Below are 23,328 nucleotides of genomic sequence, written 5' to 3'. Positions count from 1 at the left end.
ATGTCTAATTAATGTAAAGTGACAATTGCTTGGCTGGATGTTCCTGGTACTACTCACTGCATATGCTACATAACCCCCTGACACCCCCCCCCCCCCCCCCCACCCCCCACTGCCAAATGGAGCATCTTTGTGGACATCAGCCAACAGGAAAGATATCACTCTCAGCTAACTGATATATTACAGATGTTTAACATAATATCACATTGTAAACAGCATCTGCATTCAATCTGTATTCTCTTGGAGGACGTATTTAGCAGTTTCAAGTCCTACAACAGCTTTCATTCATTTCATTATTTCAGTCATTATGGAGACATTACAATTGAAAGTACCCAGTATCCAACAATGTAGTGTAGGATATACAGTGGTTAAGAGTGTGACAAAGGGTACATATTACGGAGCAGTGTGATAGATACTATATAGTGGGATTTAAGTGATATAAGGTATGCTATGAGAAATAGTGTGATAGAGGATATAAAAGGGAAGCAATGTAATAGAGGGAATGAAGTGGGGAGCAATGTGATAGAGGGTATACAGCGAGGGGCAATGTGATAGAGGGTACACAGTAGGCAATAACAAGATAGATGATACACAATGGGGAACAATGTGATAGAGAGTAAAATGTGCCTCACAGATAGCACCTTGTAGTGTGGTGTGGTGTCCTTAAGTCTTCATTAAATGACAACTGCAGGCTTTAACACTAATCAACGCAAACACTATTTATTGTCTTACTTATCTACATTGCATGATCTCAGGTCCAGGTCTTTTCCTCACAGTTGTGCATGTGCCTCTCAAACTGGTGTCCTCCTTATGTATGTATGATGATGTCACCAGTTGCATCAGTGGCTTGGTCTCTTAAAAGTAGTTTCTTAGAGGTGAAATCACCACTACACTACCTTATACACCTGTAAACATCAGTAAGTGGAAAGACCCAATAATAAATCACAGAAATTTTAACCCCTTTTAATTTGCTCAAAGATGTGGGTAACAGTGACAGGACCACACACATTTCCCATCTTGAGTTGTACTGAGAAAGTGGTGATGGGTTTTCAAGTAGCAATTATTTGCACAACTAAATATCTTATTGGACCATTTTAGAGGAGATTAATAATCAATCAGTGGGGACTGGAGTCACATTCGTATAGACCAGGTAGGAGTAGCAAGTTCCCTTCTTTGAATTAGGCACAGACTTTACTGCACAGAGTTAAAGTAAAAAAAAAGAATCACAATAAGGATCTATCTACCGAACACTTAACCAAGTGGCTTAATAGAATGAAACACTCATTGGAATGACATAATGATATCGTAATGAGAAAACTTTTGTATTTGGGTTGATACAACCTGTCATGTTAGCCCCCACCTTCCAAGAATGAGGCACATTAATTTTGTCATGAACATTGATTTTAAACTGTTACTGGAGTGAAGAAAAGACTTGTTAAACGGATCAGCCGTGGCTGGAAAAGACATTTACACATTAACAGATGATGATTGGAAGGACAAAGGACCACTCCCTGACACATTCAACCCATAATGGACCTTGATCACCAGGTATTGTGTGTAAGAGGAGCATTTCAGAGACTGCGAAGCTGATACAATCCAAGATGTGAGCAGACCAGTTAGTCACATGACTAACCTGCTTGACAACCTGGGTTTTTCTGAATTGTACAGTTGGAACTCAGAGAATGTCTGTTTCCTCCTGGACTGAAAAGATCTCTCCTGTCTGCTCCCATCTCCTTCTCACAAGCCTCTGAATCCACTGAAGACACATGAAGCCCAAAAGAGAAAAGTCTCCTACAGCAAACAAGGTTTAAGAAGAATACTGGGCCAACAATGAAAAGCAAGCTCTACCTACAATCAAGGACTCTACATTGAGCTCGAAGAACCATAACAAAACCTCTTCAGATATTACCTCAAATTTTTCCACTTTATTTTTCTTCTGCTCTCTTCTGTCTCTATTTGCATATGTGTATCGCGTATGCATGCTAGTATGGGTGCATCGTGTATCTGTAGATGTTAACTGAATTATAGATTAAGTTTAATAAATTTCAACTTTTCTTTAAACCTAAGAAAGCCTGTTTGTGCTGGTTTCTTTGCCTTATAATTTGGAAATGGTGAACAAGGATTCACCAAGGGGGAGATAAAAACACAGTGTGTTAAAAATAAAACCCTGTCAGGGTAAGATCAGGTGAAGACTGAAAGGGAACCCTAGACCTCTTTCTCATCTGGTCGTAACACAACCTCACAGTGTTGAAAATTAAGTTGATAATGCAAAAGAAAGAACAGATAATTTACACTTTAATACTTGCATAATGCAAGAAGGATGAATTACATCACTGTGACTTAGAAAGTCTTAAAGAGACAGTGTTCCTTTAATTATCTCTCCCTACTGTTGGATACTCAGTTGATGCGCAATGTATAATGAACAAAGAAGAAACACAATTAAAACAATTTAATTAGCCAAAGGTGCTTCGCCTTTTTATTGTTTGTGTTTATATTTCCATAAATATCAGAGGTTTTGTGTAAATTGTTCATCGCTCACCCGGAAATATGTAAGTTTTTGGCAGGCCCTCTTTAAGTGTAGAGACAATCAAGCTGTCATTCAAACTTGCAGGATCAAGATAAAAGAAGACGTATTTGTATTGTGTCCTCACTTACGCAGTGCATCATTAGTATAAGGACCTCACACATTTGTACTGAGTGACATTATCATAGGACTCATATATGGTGGTTTGGCACTACTGTAAAATCATTATGGCATTCAAACTGGTTCAGCAGTAAATTAACTTTACTTGCACTGAGCAACACAATTAGAGGAATCTCACTCATATAGGTGTGGCAGTACGATGGGAACCACACTCCAACTGCATTGAGCTATATTAAGATGGTCACAGTGCTGTTTTGCAGGATGCTCATTTAAACTGGGGTGACTACATTGGAAGAAACCTGGGGCTGAATTTTACTGGCCCCTTGATGCTGTGAGTTGCGGCGCGGGGGCTGGTAAAATCCTGCGGGGAGAGGCCTGCCTCCACCTGCAACGTCAAGAAGGGCCCTCCGCATATTACCAGCAGCGCTGGGACCTCAGGGCAGCCTTCCCACCGCCAGGCAGCGAGTCCTTCATATACATATGCAAATTGTACCAAATGAGATGCAAATAAACTTACCTGCAGGCAGCGGCCATCCCATGTCGATATTACAGCCGCCATTCATGCTCCGCGTGCCTTCAGAACTCCTGGTGGGGAGGGGGGAACAATAGAATTTTCAGGGCGGGTGGGGTGGGCAGCGGGGATAAAAATTGTTATTGGCTGTGTGAATGGTTTGAAGAGATTAGAAGCTGAATGTCAGAAGGTTGGAGGGGAAAGTTCGGGAAGGGAATAAAGTGTTTTCTGACATTAGGTGCCACGTATATGACCACTGGAGGGTTGGGGAAGGGCCTCCATCACACAAACCTTCCCAATGCTACCACTTTAAATATTAAAATTGTACTAAAGGTCTTAAAGCCCTTTAAAAATGGCATGGTGGTGCCAGACACTGTTGCCGGGAACGCGGCGGCCGCCCCTTACATCATCGGGGGCGGCCGCTCCGCCGCCTCTATTTAAATGAGCCCCCATGCATAATATCGCGGGGCCTCAGGGATGGCGCATCTGTGCAGGTTGCACTCTGTGGCGCGCTCGTAAAATTCAGCCCCTAATGTGGAGAGATATAACTATGGGAAACTATAGTATTCATGACAATCTAATGCTATCATAAGCACTGCAACTACATAGATATGGCACCCCTAGAGAAAACTAATTCTGCACTACTGTAGACACCTCACTCACACTAATTTGCTACAACAGTAACCTTACACTTCATTTACCCTGATGCCAGCCCTTAGGATGCTCACATATGTTTGTTTGACAGAAACTTACACTGCAATAGGGAACTCCCATTGGTGGAACACTATTGAAGGAGTATAGCTCACACTGGTGAGGCATCGCCATAGGAACCTCATTGACACTGATGGAACATAACTAAAATATCTTAGCAATTACACCAGTGTTGCATTATTATTGGAGCCGTGCTTGCATTATGTGCTGTGCTAAAGTAACATTATCACAATCCAATTGGAGCAACAGAACTCATATTTCTTGCACTAGTGCAACACTTCAATAGACATCTCAATGATATTGTAGTGGCACTATCATAGGAACCCCATAGTGACCATATTGATGTAAGTTTACCATAGGAAGTTCACTGTAGTTGGACTGTGGTACAACTCTATATGAACATCACTCACAATGAAGCAAGGCCACCATAAGAAGGGCACTGATATTGTACAGGGGTGATTATTCTATAGGAACATTACAAGGCAATACTAGTACATGAACCACTGAAATAATTCTGTTAAAAGAACTTCACAGTATTTGAAATGCAACAACATAATCTCACAATAGATTATTGGAATGTTTTTTTTCCCAGTTTTTTTAGTTTTAGTGATACAGCACTGAAACAGGCCCTTCGGCCCACCAAGTCTGTGCCGACCATCAACCACCCATTTATACTAATCCTATACTAATTCCATATTCCTACCACATCCCCACCTGAATCCTATATTTCCCTACCACCTAGGGGCAATTTATAATGACCAATTAACCTATCAACCAGCAAGTCTTTGGCATGTGGGAGGAAACCGGAGCACCCGGAGGAAACCCACGCAGACACAGGGAGAACTTGCAAACTCCACACAGGCAGTACCCAGAATTGAACCCGGGTCGCTGGAGCTGTGAGGCTGCAGTGCTAACCACTGCGCCACTGTGCCGCCCCGAATGGCACTGCTAAAAGAACCTCATTTATACTGGAGTGGCATTGCTAAAGGAATCTCCCATAAACTAATTTAGAACAATACTATCTAATATTCCTTGAGCTGTTGTGACACCATTACCCTTGTTATACATTAACTTGCTGCCATATGTGAGACACATTAAATATTGCAACCTCACTTGCTCCAGACAAGTCACACTGTTTGAAAACAATCAGGCACTCTAGCTTTCTCTGACATTTGGGGTACTATTGAGAAAAATAGGTGGGTATCTTGGATTTGATTCTGTAGGTTGTGTTGCTTCACTATGTTATACTGGAGTCAATTAATTACTCTAATCTAAGATCTTAGGTGGATAATGATGTAGGCAATGGAGCTATAATGGAGAAAAAGTCTGAGGCTGTGAACTACGATTCTATTTGTGCTGCTCTGCATGTAAATTTGACATGAAAGCTGTAGCTTAAGTAGGAACATAATATGGTTCACACTGGTGGAACAGTACTATAGCATCTTTACTTCCAGTGGTACAATATGAACTTGACCTATAGTGGTACCTATGGTACAAACAGGATCTTCAACTAGTAATAGTACTACTGTAGGAATCTCACAGTGACCATATTGTTTCAATACCAGTATAGAAACTAGAAAATGTTAGTACTACTGCACCACTACTGTACACATTTCACTAATGTGGCTTCCACTATAGGAAAATCACTTAAACAATTTGACACTACTCCAGGAAACCCACAGCACTTAATTTGGTACCAAGTCAAGGAACCTTACATACACCAGCATTGCACTGCCACAGGGACCTCACAGCACTTGGTGACTTAGCAGTCCAAGAGCTTTACAGAAGTTAATCTGATGTAGGACTTCTGTTAGAATATTATAGTGATTGCACAGGGTACTCTGCCACTATAGGAACTTCACAGTGCTTATGTTATGTGCAGCAGTACTGAAGAAATTTTCTGTGCTTACACTTGAGGGGCACAACTGTATGATTTCACTTGTATTAATGCAACATTACTCTAGGACGCTTACACTGATGTGATATTATTAAAGAAACACCACTTACAGTGTTAGAATATGACTATAGGAATGTCACAGAATTCACATTGGTTCAACACTACTATAAAAACCTTATAGCACTTTTTGTGGCATTAATACAGAAACCTCACAGGAATTGTGCTAATTCCTAGCCATGTAATGTACACTTTGTTAAACTACCAGATTCTAGCTATGATAATGTAAACTGCTGGGGAAAATCTTGACTCCACTAATTACCTTATCATTGTCCAGACTCTTCCTGCAAAATTTCCAAAACAACCTTAAACTGGGGCCATCCTTGAACATCCTCAAATTCACGGTCCTACTGCTAACTCTGACCCTAATCTAACACATAGAGTGCTGTTAAGTGGCCATCACATATATCCATGTTTTGACATTTCTGTTTGACTTCAAATCTTTACAGCTTATCCTTTGGAAGGAGAAACAGGGTTACACTACCAATACTATGGAATTCGTTCCCAAGTTAATTTTCTACTAACAAAGTATCCATTTGGACTGGAAAGAGAAGTTGATTGAATAAGTGATTGGATACAATCTCTTGAGCCCATCTTGAATTCTTTGTGTTATTAACCCATTGTTGTGTATCTTTCACTGAAAGTTTGTGTCACAATTAGTAAAATGAACTCGGAGACCTTTATATTCACTTTCTGTTCTGTCTAAAAGTGGTATCAGTGTCCCATAATTCCATGGTTTACTACATTGGGTTTAAACCAGTACAAAGTTAGTACTAAACCAGTTCTAAGGGAAAACATCACCCTTGTGTTTAAATTTTTCTCGTGTTTCTTTGTATCATAAAATATATTTTAATAGCTTTCACTGACAACACTGAGATTCTTTACCAGAATCATCAAACACTGACCGGACTAAGAAGCCTATAAGTTCTGAAGTAATTATTGATCCACAACCCTACTGCTTCAGAGTTTCACAGTGTTCAGATGCTCTCTCGGTCACACAAGGCCTCTACAGCATTACTTGGTCCCTGTGCCACACCACCGATCACAAAGAGCATGTTGTCTGTTTGGAGACTGGAACAAGAGCAGCGTGGGGTGTTCATTGCAGGTAGACATTCCCATTTCCTCTTGTTTGGATTGAACCCTTCCACTGATCCGAGTGGCGCCGGTTGGTTTCCTGCAATTCAAATGAAATGAAACAAAATAAGGAACCAGTCACTTAACCATATAAAAATTACCTGAAGTTTGGATGGTATCGTCCAATATCAGTTCTGAGCTCCTTGTATAGTAGCATCATGGTGCACCTCTCTTCCACTATATGTTAAGGAGACTATTTCACATGTGGATTAAGAGGCATTTTCACAATAATGTTCACTGTTAATCTTCATCATATAACTTTGTGTCCTTAGTGAAATGACTCAGTTTTTAATATCTGCCATCTCTTCAACCTTCACATTCTAAACAGCTTCATTCTAACATAAAGAACATTTAATAGTACAGAACTTGAGTATTGCTGAAAATAGAGACATATTGTCGAAGCTTTTCGTCTTGCACTCATCAGGACAATCGCAAGAATAACCAATGTAAGGGAAACAACAACTTATACTGCATGAGAAGAGAGTGCGGATAGGTTGGCAAGTGAACTCTGATTGGTAGAGGCGTTGCTAAGGCGAATGTACCAATTTACGGTGACTGACTGTTAACTGCCAAGATTTGTTTAAAATTTAAACCAGGCAGCTTGACTCTGATTGACTCTCTTCTCATGCAGTATAAGTTGTTGTTTCACTTACATTAGTTATTCTTGCAATTGTCCTGATGAGTGCAAGACGTAAAGTTTCGAAAACATGTCTCTATTTTCACCAGTAATAAAGAACATTCTCGGCAAGTGGGCTACAAGTAACAATTCCTGATGTTGCAATAGATCAGGAATTTCCACACACTGTACAGAACCTCTCCTAGTGGAAAGTAGCAGTGTCAGAATTTTTGGCTGGAATCAGTGGTAGAAAGATCATCAAGTCTGGTTTTGGTTGTTAAGAAACAAGGGAGACATTAAAAAGCAGTGCAGAGAAGAGCCATGAGACTGATCCCTAGTGGAAGAGGTCTAATTATAAGGAGAGACTCAAGAGAATTGCACTTTTCAGCCTGTAAAGGAAGCACTTGAGGTAGCCTTATAGAGGTACACAAGGATGCTCACATACGCTTGTTTGACAGAAACTTACACTACAATAGGGAACTCACGTTGCTCCCTCTGGTGTCCGCCATGGATATATCCTTGACCTCCTCCTATTTCTCATCTATGTGCTGCCCCTTGGCAACACCAAAGCGAATGCACAACGTTAGTTTCCACATGTACCTGATGGGCCAAGTGGCCTCTTTCAGTGCCGTAATCTTTCTATGATTCTATTCTATGTACACTGACGACGCCCAGCTCTACCTCACCACCACCTCTCTCAACTCCTCCACTGCTGCTAAATTATCAGATTGTATGTCTGACATCCAGTACTGGATGTGCAGAATTTACCTCCAGTTAAATATTGAGGAGACCGAAGCCATTGTATGTGGTCCTCGCTCCAAACTTTGTTACTAGGCCCTGACTCCATCCCTTTCCCTGGCAACAGTCTGAGGTTAAACCCATCTATTTTCAACCTTGGTGTCATATTTGACCCCGTGATGAGTTCCGACCTCATAGTCGCACCACCTATTTCTACCTCCATAACATCACCCGATTTCACCCATCACAGCTCGTCTGCTGCTGAAATGCTCAATCATGCCTTCGTTACTTCTTGACATGACGATTCCAATGGACTTCTGACTGGTCTCCCACATTCTACTCTCTATAAGCTTGAGATCATCCAAAACTCTTCTGCCCGTATCTTTACTCGTACCAAGTCTTGTTCCCCTATCACCCCTGTGCGCACTGACATACAGTGGCTCCCAGACAAGCAACATCTTGATTATAAAATTCTCATCCTTGTTTTCAAATCCCTCCATGGCCTCGCCCCTTCCTATCTCTGTAACTTCCTCCAGCCCCACAACCCTCTAAGATATCTGCGCTCCTCTAATTGCAGCTTCTTGAGCATCCCAATTTTAATTGCTCCACTATTGTTGGCCACACCTTCAGCTGCTAAAGCCTAAGCTCTGGAGTACCCTCCTACACCTCTCTGCCTCTCTACCTCACTTTCCTCCTTTAAGAAATCCTTAAAACATACCTCTTTGACCAAGCTTTTGGTCTTCTAACCTAATATCTCCCTATGTGCCTCAGTGTCATACTTTGTCTTTTGTCAGTGTCGTCATTTATTCTATTTGGGTTGGAATCCGAGTAACAGTTAAACATATGACAAGTCCCCCATTTCATCTGACCCAGATGCATTCCCGGCCTCACTGCCTCTAAGTGGACAGGAAACCCATCTCCATGCCAATTAAGGGCTTACCCATTTGAAAATCTGAACCTGAATCAGTTTCCCAATGGAGGCAGGTTTCTGACCCAAAACCAGGCCCAGCTCCTATTTCCCACCCCCGATACGAAAATCCAGCCCAGGGTCTTTCTGGATTGATTGATTAAGGACTGACCTTCCTCGCCTGTAATTACATTATGATCAATGAGTGAGAGTGTCTGTGTGAACTAAAAGGACTAGAAGGTAAATTTCTTCTGTGAACTGAAGAGGGCATTGGGAGAGAGAGCACTTTCCTTCGATAGCGTGGCTGCTAGAGGAGAGAGCTGTAGTTTTTGGGAAAGTGATGGTCCGGTTGTTTATGGATCAATACAAATCTTTTTCGGATAAAAGATTGATCAATTGTGAAGCAAAATAGTATTTAAACTTAAGCAGAACGTACAATATTTAATGCTAAATTCCAAATTTTCCAGGAATTTCTCCAAGAAGTAATAAACACCAGAGGGTGTTTGGAAGGAGTTCTAAAGCTCTGGATTACATATTCTTCACACGCACACTTTTATTATATTATTCTTACGTTCGTCTAACTGCCCATGAACATCACACTCTGTGCTGCTAGATGAGGCTACGAGAGAGACAGAGACAGGAGAGTGTTTTATAAGGGAACATGGCAAAAATAGCTTTTCATGGGTATAAAGTGCAAGTGAAATATGAATTAGCAACTAGCAATTCTGTGCAGAAGATTTCCCACACAAAATGTTGAAATCTTGTGCTATACTAATAAGGAACATGCCAAATCTTCTGTCAGGTGAGTTAACACCTTCATTAAAAAAATGCATATCCCAATTGATTATTCCATTTTCACCCATGTAAGCTTAAAATCAGACCAAAATCAACGACATGAGATATTAGGACAGATGGCCAAAAGCTTGGTCAAAGAGGTAGGTTTGAAGGAGTGTCTTAAAAGGAGGAAAGAGAGGTAGAGGGGGAGATTTTTTAGGACGAGAATTCCAGAGCTTAGAGCCTAGGCGACTAAAGGCACGGCCATCAGCGGTGGGCAGATTACAGAGATATGGATAAGCGAGGTCTTAAAAGGATTTGAAAACAAGGATGAGGATTTTAAAATCAAGACATTGCTTGACCGGGACCCAATAAATGTCAGTGAGCACAGGGGTGATTGTAAGGACACAGGCAACAGAGTTTTGGATGACGTCAAGTTTACAGAAGATAGAATGTGAGAGGCCGGCCAGGAGTGCATTGGAATAGTCAAGTCTAGAGGTAACAAAGGCATGGATGAGAGTTTTGGCAACAGATGAGCTGAGGCAGAAGCGGAGTCAGGCGATGTTACAGAGGTGGAAATATGCAGTCTTAGTGATGGTGCGGATATATGGTGGGAGGTTCACCTCAGGGTCAAATATGACACTAAGATTATGAAGTCTAGTTCAGACTTAAATAGGTGCCAGGGAGAGGGATGGAGTTAGTTGTTAGGGAATGGAGTTTGTAGGGGGGTCTGAAGACAATGGCTTTGGACTTCCCAATATTTAATTGGAGGAAATTTCTGCTCATCCAATACTGGATGTCAGCCCAATAGACTGATAATTTATTGACAGGGGAGTCAATAGAGATGGTGAGGTAGCGTAGGGTGTCGTTAGCGTAAACGTGAAAACTTGTGTCGTGTTTTTGGATGATGTTGCCAATGGGCAGCATGTGGATGAGAAATAGGAGGGGACCAAGGATAGGTCCTTGGGGGACACCAAAGACAATGGTGCAGGAGCAGGAAGAGAAGCCATTGCAGGTGATACTTTGGCTACGATAGGGTTCATGAAACAGGACAAGGATGTTTCTGGAGCGACAGGCCAGCACTCACTCCTTCTCCCACAGATTGCTCACCCTCCCTGGGTACATTGCTGAATCCCATCAGAAGAAAAAGTCCCAAATATTTACAGTGAGGTGGGGAGAGACTGGGCGAGCATGTTTGCGGGAGGCAGAGGAGGGGAGGGGGGGGGGGAAAACAGGAAATCCAGGAACACAGAGATCCTGGCGAATTTAACGGTAGGACCTCAACATCATTTTAATTGTTTTCCGCCTGGCCGGCAGCCAGATTGAGAGGCTGGCTGGTTGCCAGGTGGGAGAGCCAGCAGTAGAAAGACACAGTTGGGGACCCTTGTGGATTGTCCTCCAGAAAAGATTGCGGGTTGGAAGTGAGCTGGACTGGCAATCAGGAGGGAGGCAAAGATCACAGGGAAGCGTGGGAGAGAGGGTGATTGGCAGAAGGTAGGCCAGAGGCTCAGGATTGTGGGTTTTTGCTTGGCAGTGAGGAGAGGCCATGATTAAATGTTTGCCCGGGGGGGGGGGGGGCGGTGGAAAGGGCTGTGTGGCTCCTCCTGACTCATAAGCAGTGCTATAAAAAGCATGACCTAGCTGCTTTTGTCTCCATTTAGCTGTTAGGTTTTCCAAATGCTGTGAAACCCACTAAATCAGGCTCCCAAATGCACATTGGGAGCCTGATTTTAATATTATAATGAGGTGTCTTGCCTCGAGAACAGGACCCAGGCATGTCATACAACCCACCACTATTAAAGTGGCAGACAGGTTTGACCACATAAAGTCCATTAGGTTTATTTCCAGCTTCAGAAGATGCTTTTCTTGTCAAATTTAATGACAGAGTTGAGCCTTCAACCTTCTTTGTATTATTTATGAAACAGACAAATTCAGCAAGGTACGAAATTAGCAACAGTGAACCTAAGAACATAAGAACTAAAGAAATAGGAGCAGAAGTCGACCACATGGCCCGTTGAGCCTGCCCCACCATTCAATATGATCATGGCTGATCTTCGGCTTCAACAACACTTTCCCACCTGCTTCCCATGTTCCCTTGATTCTCTGAGAGACCAAATATCTGTCTATCTCAACCTTAAATATATTCAATGATGGAGCATCCACAGTCCTCTGGGGTACAGAATTCCAAAGATTAACAGCCCTTTCAGTGAAGCTATTTGCATAGAGTGTAACGAAGGTTCACCAGACTTGTTCCTGGGATGGCGGGGCTGTCCTATGAAGAGAGATTGGGGAAACTGGGCCAGTATTCTCTAGAGTTTCAAAGAATGGGAGGTCAACTCATTGAAATCTACAAAATACTTAAAGGAATAGACAGGGTAGATGCAGCTAAGATGTTTGCCCTGGTTAGGGTATCTAGAACCAGGGAGAACAATTTCAAAATAAGGGGGAAACCACTTTGGACGGCAATGAGGAGAAATATTTTTACTCAGAGGGTTGTGAATCTTTGGAATTCTCTACCCCAGAGGGCTGTGGAAGCTCGGTCATTGAGTATGTTTAAAGCAGAGATTGACAGATTTCTAAATACAAATGACATAAGAAGATATGAGGATAGTGTGGGAAAAAGGTATTGAAGTGGATGATCAGCCATGATCGTATTGAATGGCGGAGCAGATTCAATGGGCTAAATGGCCTACGCCTGCTCCTATATTCCTATCTTCTATGTTCTTATGAAGAAATTTCTCCGCATCTCAGTCCTAAATGATCAACCCCTTATGCTGAGGGCTATGCCCCCATCTTCTAGATTCCACAGCCAAGGAAAACAAACTCTCAGTATCTACCCTGTCAAGCCCCTTCAGAATCTTGTATATTTCAATGAGATCACCGCTCATTCTTCTCAATTCCAGAGTACATAGACCCAATTTACTTAGCCTTTCATCATAGAACAACCCTCTCATCCCAGGAACCAATCTAGTGAACTTTTGTTGTACTGCCTCCAATGCAAATATATCCTTCCTCAAATATAGAGACCAAACTGCGCACAGTAAAGGCCGGCTCGGAGCTGCAAATTAAACCCAACCCGAGCCTGACAGAACCACATCCGACCCTGAGCCCGACCCGGCCCGTGTCCTTCCATTTTTCCCCTGCTCAACCCGACCTGACCCGACCATCAGTTAACCTAGCTTCCATTTTTCACTTTGTTGCTTATCTGCGCAAGTTTAAAATAATTGTAACAAAACAACCTTTCAAGTCCAAAAAGTACATTAACATTGGAGCCACTTACCGGAGGTTGTGATTGAGCATGTCTGACCTGGCCAAGTCCAACCCGGCCCGACCCAAGCCCGAATGCCGGACCCGGAAGTGTGATGTGACCCAACCCGAACCCAACACATGCCGTCAGGTTCGGGTCGGATAGTCGGCCTTTAGCACACAGTTTTCTAGATGTGGTCTCACCAAAGCCCTGTGCAACTGTAGCAAGACCTCTTTATTCTTGCACTCCAATCCCCTTGCAATAAAGGCCAACATACCATTTTCCTTCCTAATTGCTTGCTGTACCTGCATGCTAACCTTCTGTGTTCCTTGTACAAGTACACCCAAGTCCCTCTGAACATCAACATTTACAAGTTTTACGCCTTTTAAAAAATATTCTGCTTCTCTATTCTTACTACCAAAATGAATAACCTCACACTTCCTCACATAATACTCCCATCTGCTAATTTGTTGCCCACTCACTTAACCTGTCCGTATCTCTTTGCAGCCTCTTATATCCTCCTCACAGCTTGCATTCCCACCTAGCTTTGTATCTTCAGCAAACTTACATACATTACACTAGGTCTCTTGGTCTGTCATTAATATTTTAAATAGCTGAGGCCCCAGCACCAATCCTTGTGGCACTCTACTAGTTACAGCCTGCTAACTTGAAAATACCCCATTTATCCCTACTGTTTGCTTCCTGTCCATTAACCAATCCTCCTCTATCCATGCTAATATATTACCCCCAATTCCATGAGCCTCTATCTTATGTATTAACCTTTTGTGTGGCACCTTATTGAATGCCTTTTGGAAATTCAAGCATACTACATCTACTGATTCCTCTTTATCCACCCAACTAGTTACATCATCAAAAAGCTCTAATACATTTGTCAAACATGATTTCCCTTTTGTTACGATCAGGTGAGAAAGGGGTCTAGGGGTTCCCTCTCAGCCTTTGTCTGGTTTAACCGTAACAGGGTTTAATTTTTAAAAACACTATGTTTTGGTTCCCCCGCAGTGAATCCTTGTTCACTGCTTTCCAATTGTAAGGCAAAGAAATCAATTAGACAGGTTTTCTTAGATTTAAACAAGAAAGGTGGAAGTTTATTAACCTTTACCTCTAATCCGGTTAACGACTATCAATACATGACACGACCACGCTGGCATGCATACGCAATAAACACACACGCAGATAGAGACAGAAAAAGTAGAAAGAATAAAAGGGGAAAAGTTTGAGGCAATAGCTGGGTTGTAATTACAGTCCTTTGAGTTCAATGTGGAGTCTTTGGTTGTCTTGATGTTCATTGGGCCCAGTGCATGCTTTAACTTGTTCCGATGTATGAGTCTTTCCTCTCTTGAGATTGAAGTGACTTCTGTGGGTCCGGAGGTTTGTGAGAAAGTGAAGGAGAGCCAGCCAGGAGAGAGGATCTCTTTTTCCAGGTTCAGCTACAATCTGCAGTCTCTGTCTTCAAACTGTCCTGTGAGCACAATTCAAAACTCTAAGTTGGCCAATAGGTTAGTCATGTGACTAACCCCTTATTTGGGAACAACCACTCCTGCAGTTTGTGAATTTCAAAGCTATAGGTGGGGGGTGTAGGGCTGTCTCTTACACCGACAAGATGTGGATCACCATTGCCCAGACCAATCTCTGTTAATTGAATCAGTGAGCAATTCTTTTGTCTCTTAGTATGCAAATTTTCTCCAGCCAAATGACTGGTGATCTCTTGTAAAACAGGTCATTTCTTCACTACAGCAATAATTTAAAATTAATGTTCATATGAAAAAATTAATATGCCTCATTCTTGGCAGGTGGGGATCTTCATGACACTTTCATAAAACCATGTTGACTTTGTCTGATCATACTATGATTTTCTAACTGCCTTGTTAAGACTTCCTTAGTAATAGATTCCAGCACTTTCCGATGACTGATGTCAAGCTGTCTGGCCAGTAGTTTCCTGTTTTCTCTCTCCCTCATTTGTTGAATAGCTTGGACATAGCAATGATTTCAGCATCTTGTGTTCAGTTTGGAGCCAACCACAGTTAAACAAACTGCTACAAATATGATACATGAAAAGTAACTGTTAGATGGCACAGCACAAAACACAGAACCTTCTGATAAAAAGTATACATGCCAAGCACAGAGAGGCTCTTCATATAAGAGATAAACAGCAGAGATGGAAGACCCATAAAGGGGACAAACAGACTAGAAAAGAAGATTGCAATGCTTTCCTAGTTGCGTACATGACCATTACCATATTATGCCAAATGTAATCATAGGCCCTAAAATAAACATGCGTTGGGTATATCAATACAGTTGGTCCATGCTGATGTCATGAGTGTTTGATGCACATTTCCTCCCTTAATGACTCTCATTTAAGATGCAAACTCACACTGGGGCGCAGAGGTGGCAACAGCCCTCAAGCATCCTACACACATTCTTCAGTAATGAGCTTAGACAGTGGATGTTGGCAGACTTTTCAAAGATGGGGCCTGATTTAGCTCTCACCTTACTCAGCAGTCAATTAATAGTGATCAAGATTGAGAACCTCGGCTTACATTTCTTAACTGTAGTTCAGAGACACTGAAGCTAATCAAAATACCCAACACTGTCCCTTGTGAGGTCAGCACATTTTCAAAGACCAAGAATCAAATCTCCCTGACCCTGGTTGCTCAGTGCCAGTGCAAATATATCCATTTTCTTTTGTATAATGCTTTAATGAATGTGATGTTCTGATGTGACAGATTTTACATGCATCAGTGAAATAAGACAAGCTTGAACTTGTTACAACAAATTGATATTTCTGAATAAGAGATTTTTCAATTAACTGAAAACACTGTAAAAAGTATCTGCAATAAGTTTGAAAGATAAAAAGCAGCTGGCACATTCCTCTTGAAATTCAGTGGAGGCTAAATATCAGTGGATAGCCACTGAAAACATCACAATCCCTATGCCTGTTGTTGGAAATGCGGACAGCGTGCCATCGCCATGCTGCCTATTCATTAGCATGTTTTTTGCCTCCAGCCAGCGCAAACCGCGCTGTTCATTGGCTGCACGCATCAACAGAGGACCCAAAATTGTAACTTGCTAGTACTTAAAGCTAGTCTGTACCTCTTAAAGGGAAGCAGGTGCTAAGAGTCATGCAGGAAGTAAATCTGATGGACTCATGCAGGAAGTGCAACTAAGTTGGGAAACGGCAAAGAATGGCACAGCATAGAGGTGATGGTGCTGCTCATTATTAGAACGGCCATTGCTGAGCCTGTGGCTAGTGATAGGCCTGAAACCATTGAAGATGCCAGTATCCTCATACCAATCCTCCTTCCCACATCCCATTTCCCCCTCTTACCCCAATTTCTTCAAATTGCAGCTCGAGTAAACTTTGTTACGACCGAGGCAGGAGTAATGCACTCTCAATTCAATCCATTACTCCACAGGTCACAGCATATTATTAAAGTTTCCCACCTACCAGAAATTAGCCAAATTAAACACTTCATTAACCACCCCTCCCCCACCCCAGAATAAAACACACCGAACCAGGTATCTTTAAACAACAACAAATTAACTATTTATTAATAAACTAAATCTTAAACAATACTGAGATAAATCTATGTCTGAAAAGACTTTATAACATCTTATTCCTCCTAACCCTCAGACACACACACATACAATCAAAAAACAATGGTTAACCAGTTCTAAAATGATGTTTTAAATTAGAGCTGTTTCTTAGGAATAATAAAACAGCTGGGTTGTAAGTCTTGGTGGGTTATGTTCCTGGTTCAGTGAGGTCTCCCAGAGTCGAATAGTCAGATGCCACTGGAAGTCTCCAAGCGAGTTTGATAAACAGTCTGCAATGGCTTGGCGTTCACAGTACTTTGGCTGCAGTAGGTGTTACAAAGATCTTTTAACAAGGAGTATAACAACAGGTCTATTTAGATTTTTGAATTAGCAGTCTATCGGTAGAAACTTCAGTGAGTTTCCAGAACTTCCAGAAACACGAAAGACAACAGAAAATCACTTCTGAGGCACAGACTCCTTAGAGATGGGATTAAAAAGGAATTTGCTACCTCCAGTGATGCAAAGATTCCTTCCCAGGGTTTCTTCCTCTTTAGGTGAAACACAGCCTTGAGGCCAATGTAGATTTTCTGCTGAGAAAGACAAATCCTTCCTTCAAGGAAAGCATGCTTTGCTGGTCTGCCAGATCAAACAAACTGGTTCTAGCCAGTCTTTACATACAGTCAAACTGATATAATATGGCATGTGACTTCTCTCTCTTGCTGTCGTTTAGGAAACATACTTGCAGCTCACACACTGTTCCCAGAGAATATAAAAACTGCTCTCAGTCTTAAAGGCACACAGACCCCCTTTAGTTTTTAAACAGAGGGAAAAAAACACTTCTATGACAACATGCAATTCTTACTACCCCCATCCCCAACCGATCACTTCCCTCACCACAACCTTACACTTGTGCCTTTTACCTTTCAGATACCCAAGAATTGCAACCTGGCCAGGCAGTGGAGGAACACCAAGAAAAGAATGATGATGAAAATGCACCATCACTGATTTTACACAGGCAGGCACCAGAACAAAGAACAAAGAACAGTACAGCACAAGAACAGGCCATTCGGCCCTCCAAGCCTGCGCCAATCTTGATGCCTGTCTAAACTAAAACATTCTGCACTTCCGGGGACCGTATCCCTCTCTTCCCATCCTATTCATGTATTTGTCAAGATGCCTCTTAAACGTCGCTATCGGACCTGCTTCCACCACCTCCCCTGGCAGCAAGTTCCAAGCACTCACCACCCTCTATGTAAAGAACTTGCCTCGCACATCCCCTCTAAACTTTGCCCCTCGCACCTTAAACCTATGTTCCCTAGTAACTGACTCTTCCACCCTGGGAAAAAGCTTCTGACTATCCACTCTGTCCATGCCGCTTATAACTTTGTAAACCTCTATCATGTCGCCCCTCCAGCTCCGTCGTTCCAGTGAAAACAATCCGAGTTTTTCCAACCTCTCCTCATAGCTAATGCCCTCCAGACCAGGCAACATCCTGGTAACCCTCTTCTGTACCCTCTCCAAAGCCTCCACGTGGTGACCAGAATTGCACGCAATATTCCAAGTGTGGCCGAACTAAGGTTCTGTACAGCTGCAGCAATGAATTGCCAATTTTTATAGTCTATGCCCTGACCGATGAAGGCAAGCATGCCGTATGCCTTCTTAACTACCTTATCCACAAGTGTTGTAATTTTCAGTGACCTGTGGACCTGTACGCCCAGATCTCTCTGACTGTCAATACTCCTAAGGGTTCTGCCATTTACTGTATACCTCCCACCTGTATTAGATCTTCCAAAATGCATTATCTCACATTTGTACGGAATAAACTCCATCTGCCATTTCTCCGCCCAAGTCTCCAACCGATCTATATCCTGCTGTATCCTCTGACAATCCTCATCACTATCCGCAACTCCACCAACCTTTGTGTCGTCCGCAAACTTACTAATCAGACCAGCTACATTTTCCTCCAAATCATTTATATATACTACAAACAGCAAAGGTCCCAGCACTGATCCCCGCGGAACACCACTAGTCACATCCCTCCATTCAGAAAAGCACCCTTCCACTGCTACCCTCTGTCTTCTATGACCGAGCCAGTTCTGTATCCATCTTGCCAGCTCACCTCTGATCCCATATGACTTCACCTTTTGTACCAGTCTGCCATGAGGGACCTTGTCAAAGGCTTTACTGAAGTCCATACAGACAACATTCACTGCCCTTCCTTCATCAATCATCTTCGTCACTTCCTCAAAAAACTCAATCAAGTTAGTGAGACACGACCTCCCCTTCACAAAACCATGCTGCCTCTCGCTAATAAATTCATTTGTTTCCAAGTGGGAGTAAATCCTGTCCCAAAGAATCCTCTCCAATAATTTCCCGACCACTGACATAAGGCTCACCGGCCTATAATTTCCTGGATTATCCTTGCTACCCTTCTTAAACAAAGGAACAACATTGGCTACTCTCCAGTCCTCTGGGACCTCACCTGTAGCCAATGAGGATACAAAGATTTCTGTCAAGGCCCCAGCAATTTCTTCCCTTGCCTCCCCCAGTATTCTGGGGTAGATCCCATCAGGCCCTGGAGACTTATCTATCTTAACGCTTTGCAAGACGCCCAACACCTCCTCCTTTTTGATAATGACATGACCCAGACTATCTACACTACCTTCCCTAGGCTCATCATCCACCAAGTCCTTCTCTTTGGTGAATACTGATGCAAAGTACTCATTTAGTACCTCGCCCATTTCCTCTGGCTCCACACACAGATTCCCATCTCTGTCCTTGAGTGAGCCAACCCTTTCCCTGGTTACCCTCTTGCTCTTTATATACGTATAAAAAGCCTTGGGATTCTCCTCATTCCTGTTTGCCAATGACTTTTCATGACCACTTTTAGCCCTCCTGACTCCTTGCTTAAGTTCCTTCCTACTTTCTTTATCTTCCTCAAGGGCTTCGTCTGTTCCCAGCCTTCTAGCCCTTACAAATGCTTCCTTTTTCTTTTCAACTAGGCTCACAATATCCCTCGTTATCTAAGGTTCCCGAAACTTGCCAAACTTATCCTTCTTCCTCACTGACGTTTGAAAGACTCCCACATGTCAGATGTTGATTTACCCTCAAACAGCTGCCCCCAATCTAAATTCTTCAGTTCCTGCCTAATATTGTTATAATTAGCCTTCCCCCAATTTAGCACCTTCACCCGAGGACTACTCTCATCCTTATCCACAAGTACTTACGGAATTATGCTCACTGTTCCCGAACTGCTCCCCTACTGAGACTTCGACCATTTGGCCGGGCTCATTCCCCAATACCAGGTCCAGTACGGCCCCTTCCCTAGTTGGACTATCTACATATTGTTTCAAGAAGCTCTCCTGGATGCTCCTTACAAATTCTGCCCCATTCAAGCCCCTAAAACTAAGTGAGTCCCAGTCAATATAGGGGAAGTTAAAATCACCCACCACTACAACCCTGTTACTTTTACATCTTTCCAAAATCTGTCTACATATCTGCTTCTCTACCTCCCGCTGGCTGTTGGGAGGCCTGTAGTAAACCCCCACATCGTGACTGCACCCTTCCTATTCCTGAGCTCCACCCATGTTGCCTCGCTGCATGACCCCTCTGAGGTGTCCTCCCGCAGTACAGCTGTGATATTCTCTTTAACCAGTAATGCAACTTCCCCACCCCTTTTACATCCCCCTCTATCCCACCTGAAGTTTCTAAATCCCGGAACATTTAGCTGCCATTCCTGTCCTTCCCTCAACCAAGTCTCTGTAATAGCAACAACATCATAGTTCCAAGTATAATCCAAGCTCTAAGTTCATCTGCCTTACCTGTTATACTTCTCGCATTGAAACAAATGCACTTCAGACCACCAGTCCCGCTGTTCTCCGCAACATCTCCCTGCCTGCTCTTCCTCTTCGTCTTACTGGCCTTATTTACTAGTTCCCCTTCATTTATTTCACTTGCTGTCCTACTGCTCTGGTTCCCACCCCGCTGCCACACTAGTTTAAACCCTCCCAAGTGACGCTAGCAAACCTCGCAGCCAGGATATTTGTACCCCTCCAGTTTAGATGCAACCCGTCCTTCTTGTACAGGTCCCACCTGTCCCGGAAGAGATCCCAATGATCCAGATATCTGAAACCCTCCCTCCTACACCAGCTGTTCAGCCACATGTTTAGCTGCACTATCTTCCTATTTCTCGCCTCACTGGTGCGTGGCACAGGGAGTAATCCCGAGATTACAACCCTAGAGGTCCTGTCTTTTATCTTTCTACCTAACTCCCTGAACTGCCCCTGCAGGACCTCGTCACTCTTCCTGCCTATGTCGTTAGTACCGATGTGTACCACAACCTCTGGCTGTTCACCCTCCCCCTTCAGAATGCCCCCTGTCCGTTCAGAGACATCCTTGACCCTGGCACCAGGAAGGCAACATACCATCCTGGAGTCTCTTTCATGTCTCTTTCAGGGCGGCACAGTGGCGCAGTGGTTAGCACCGCAGCCTCACAGCTCCAGGGACCCGGGTTCGATTCCTGGTACTGCCTGTGTGGAGTTTGCAAGTTCTCCGTGTCTGCGTCGGTTTTCTCCGGGTGCTCCGGTTTCCTCCCACAAGCCAAAAGACTTGCAGGTTGATAGGTAAATTGGCCATTATAAATTGTCACTAGTATAGGTAGGTGGTAGGGAAATATAGGAACAGGTGGGGATGTTTGGTAGGAATATGGGATTAGTGTAGGATTAGTATAAATGGGTGGTTGATGTTCGGCACAGATTCGGTGGGCCGAAGGGCCTGTTTCAGTGCTGTATCTCTAATCAAATTAATCCACTGAAGCGCCTATCTGTGCCCCTGACGACAAAGTACCCAGCTCAGATATTAACCCTGAGAGATTAGAGGAATGATCTGCACCAGGTATGAGTGCACTGCAATCAGGGCAGGAAGCAAGGACAGCACAGATGCAAGCTTGCCAGAGGGTGAGGTCACACATAAGTTCTGCTGCACTCAGATGAGGACAGCGATGGGGCAGGCTACAGAAGAAGACTGATGAGTGTACACAGCAAAATACTTGGTGCATTAGAAAGCCTGTGTTTAATGCCAAAGAGCATGGAGGAGTTCAGTTCCAACTTGGCACAAGGCGTTTTGCAGTGCATGGAGCCCACCCTTTCCAGCATGGAAGTGATGGCTAACTCCACGAGCCCACTTGATGCAGCATGATGGTTGATGTCTCAACTTCCATTGCAGCACAAGCAGTTCCACCAAAATTCTGAATGCTGCAGTGGAAGTCATGCAAGCTCAGATTGTTGCTGTGCAAGTTCAGTCTGTTGCCATCATGGCCACCTTCTTGAATCACTGCAGTCCATGTGGGGTTAGGAAGGGAGTTCCAGGATTTTGACCCGGCGACAGTGAAGGAACGGCGATAAAGTTCCAAGTCAGGATGGTGTGTGGCTTGGAGAGGAACCTGCAGGTGGTGGTGTTCCCGTGCATCTGCTGCCTTTGTCCTTCTATGTGGTAGAGGTTTGGAAAGTGCTGTTGAAAGAGCCATGGTGAGTTGCTGCAGTGCATTTTGTAGATGGCACACACTGCTGCTGCTGTGCTTCGGTGGTCGAGGGAGTGAATGTTGAAGGTGGTGAATGGGGTGCTGATCAAGTGGGCTGCTTTGTCCTGGATGGTGTCGAGCTTCTTAAATGTTGTTGGAGCTGCACTCATCCAGACAAGTGGAGAGTATTCCAACACACTCCTGACGTGTACCTTGTCGATGGTGGACAGGCTTTGGGGAGACAGGAGGTGAGTTACTCACCCGCAGAATTCCTATTATAATAAAAGCAAAATACTGCGGATGCGGGAAATCTGAAATAAAAACAGAAAGTGCTGGAAAAACTCAGCAGATCTGGCAGCATCTATGGAAAGAGAAGCAGAGTTAACGTTTCAGGTCAGTGACCCTTCTTCAGTACTGGCAGACATAAGAAATGTAAAAGATTTTAAGCAAGTAAAGTGGGGGTGGGGCAAGAGATAACAAAAGAGAAGGTATTGATAGGACAATGTCACAGAATAACTGACCAGGAGGTCATGGAGCAAAGGCAAACAATATGTTAATGGTGTGCTGAAAGACAAAGCATTAGTACAGATAGGGTGTTAATGGACTGAAAACTGAACAGCCACAAAGACAAACATGAAAAAAGTGGGTAGGCACAGTAGAGACAAACTGAACAAAATAAAATAAAATAAACACACAAAAAAGAAAAGAAAAAATAACTAACGATGAAAGTAAAATGGGGGGCCCATCATGCTCTGAAATTATTGAACTCAATGTTCAGTCCGGCAGGCTGTAACGTGCCTAATCGGTAAATGAGATGCTGTTCCTCGAGCTTATGTTGATGTTCATTGGAACACTGCAGCAATCCCAGGACAGAGGTGTGAGCATGAGAGCAGGGGGGTGTGTTGAAATGGCCAGCAACCGGAAGCTCGGGGTCATGCTTTCAGACTGAGCAGAATTGTTCTGCAAAGCGGTCACCCAGTCTCCGTTTGGTCTCCCCAATGTAGAGGAGATCACATTGTGAG

The 23,328-nt window shown here is 43.3% G+C and overlaps 2 protein-coding genes across 2 annotated transcripts in view; one reads left to right on the top strand and one right to left on the bottom strand.

Moving 5' to 3' along the window:
• The window catches only part of LOC137380179 (uncharacterized protein C3orf84-like), a 38,149-nt gene extending 20,248 nt beyond the window's left edge, over nt 1-17,901 (top strand). The window contains exon 4 of the mRNA XM_068051943.1: nt 17,716-17,901. Within this exon, the coding sequence (XP_067908044.1) occupies nt 17,716-17,793 (78 nt within the window). The 3' untranslated portion in view covers nt 17,794-17,901. The remainder of the gene's footprint in view (nt 1-17,715) is intronic.
• The window catches only part of LOC137380178 (kelch domain-containing protein 8B-like), a 132,983-nt gene continuing 112,099 nt past the window's right edge, over nt 2,445-23,328 (bottom strand). The window contains exon 6 of the mRNA XM_068051940.1: nt 2,445-6,991. Within this exon, the coding sequence (XP_067908041.1) occupies nt 6,795-6,991 (197 nt within the window). The 3' untranslated portion in view covers nt 2,445-6,794. The remainder of the gene's footprint in view (nt 6,992-23,328) is intronic.

The sequence above is a fragment of the Heterodontus francisci genome, chromosome 19 (genome assembly GCF_036365525.1).
Source record: "Heterodontus francisci isolate sHetFra1 chromosome 19, sHetFra1.hap1, whole genome shotgun sequence".
In the NCBI taxonomy this organism is placed as follows: Eukaryota; Metazoa; Chordata; class Chondrichthyes; order Heterodontiformes; family Heterodontidae; genus Heterodontus; species Heterodontus francisci.
Note: the sequence above shows the minus strand (reverse complement) of the source record. Positions and strands in the feature narration are given on the sequence as shown.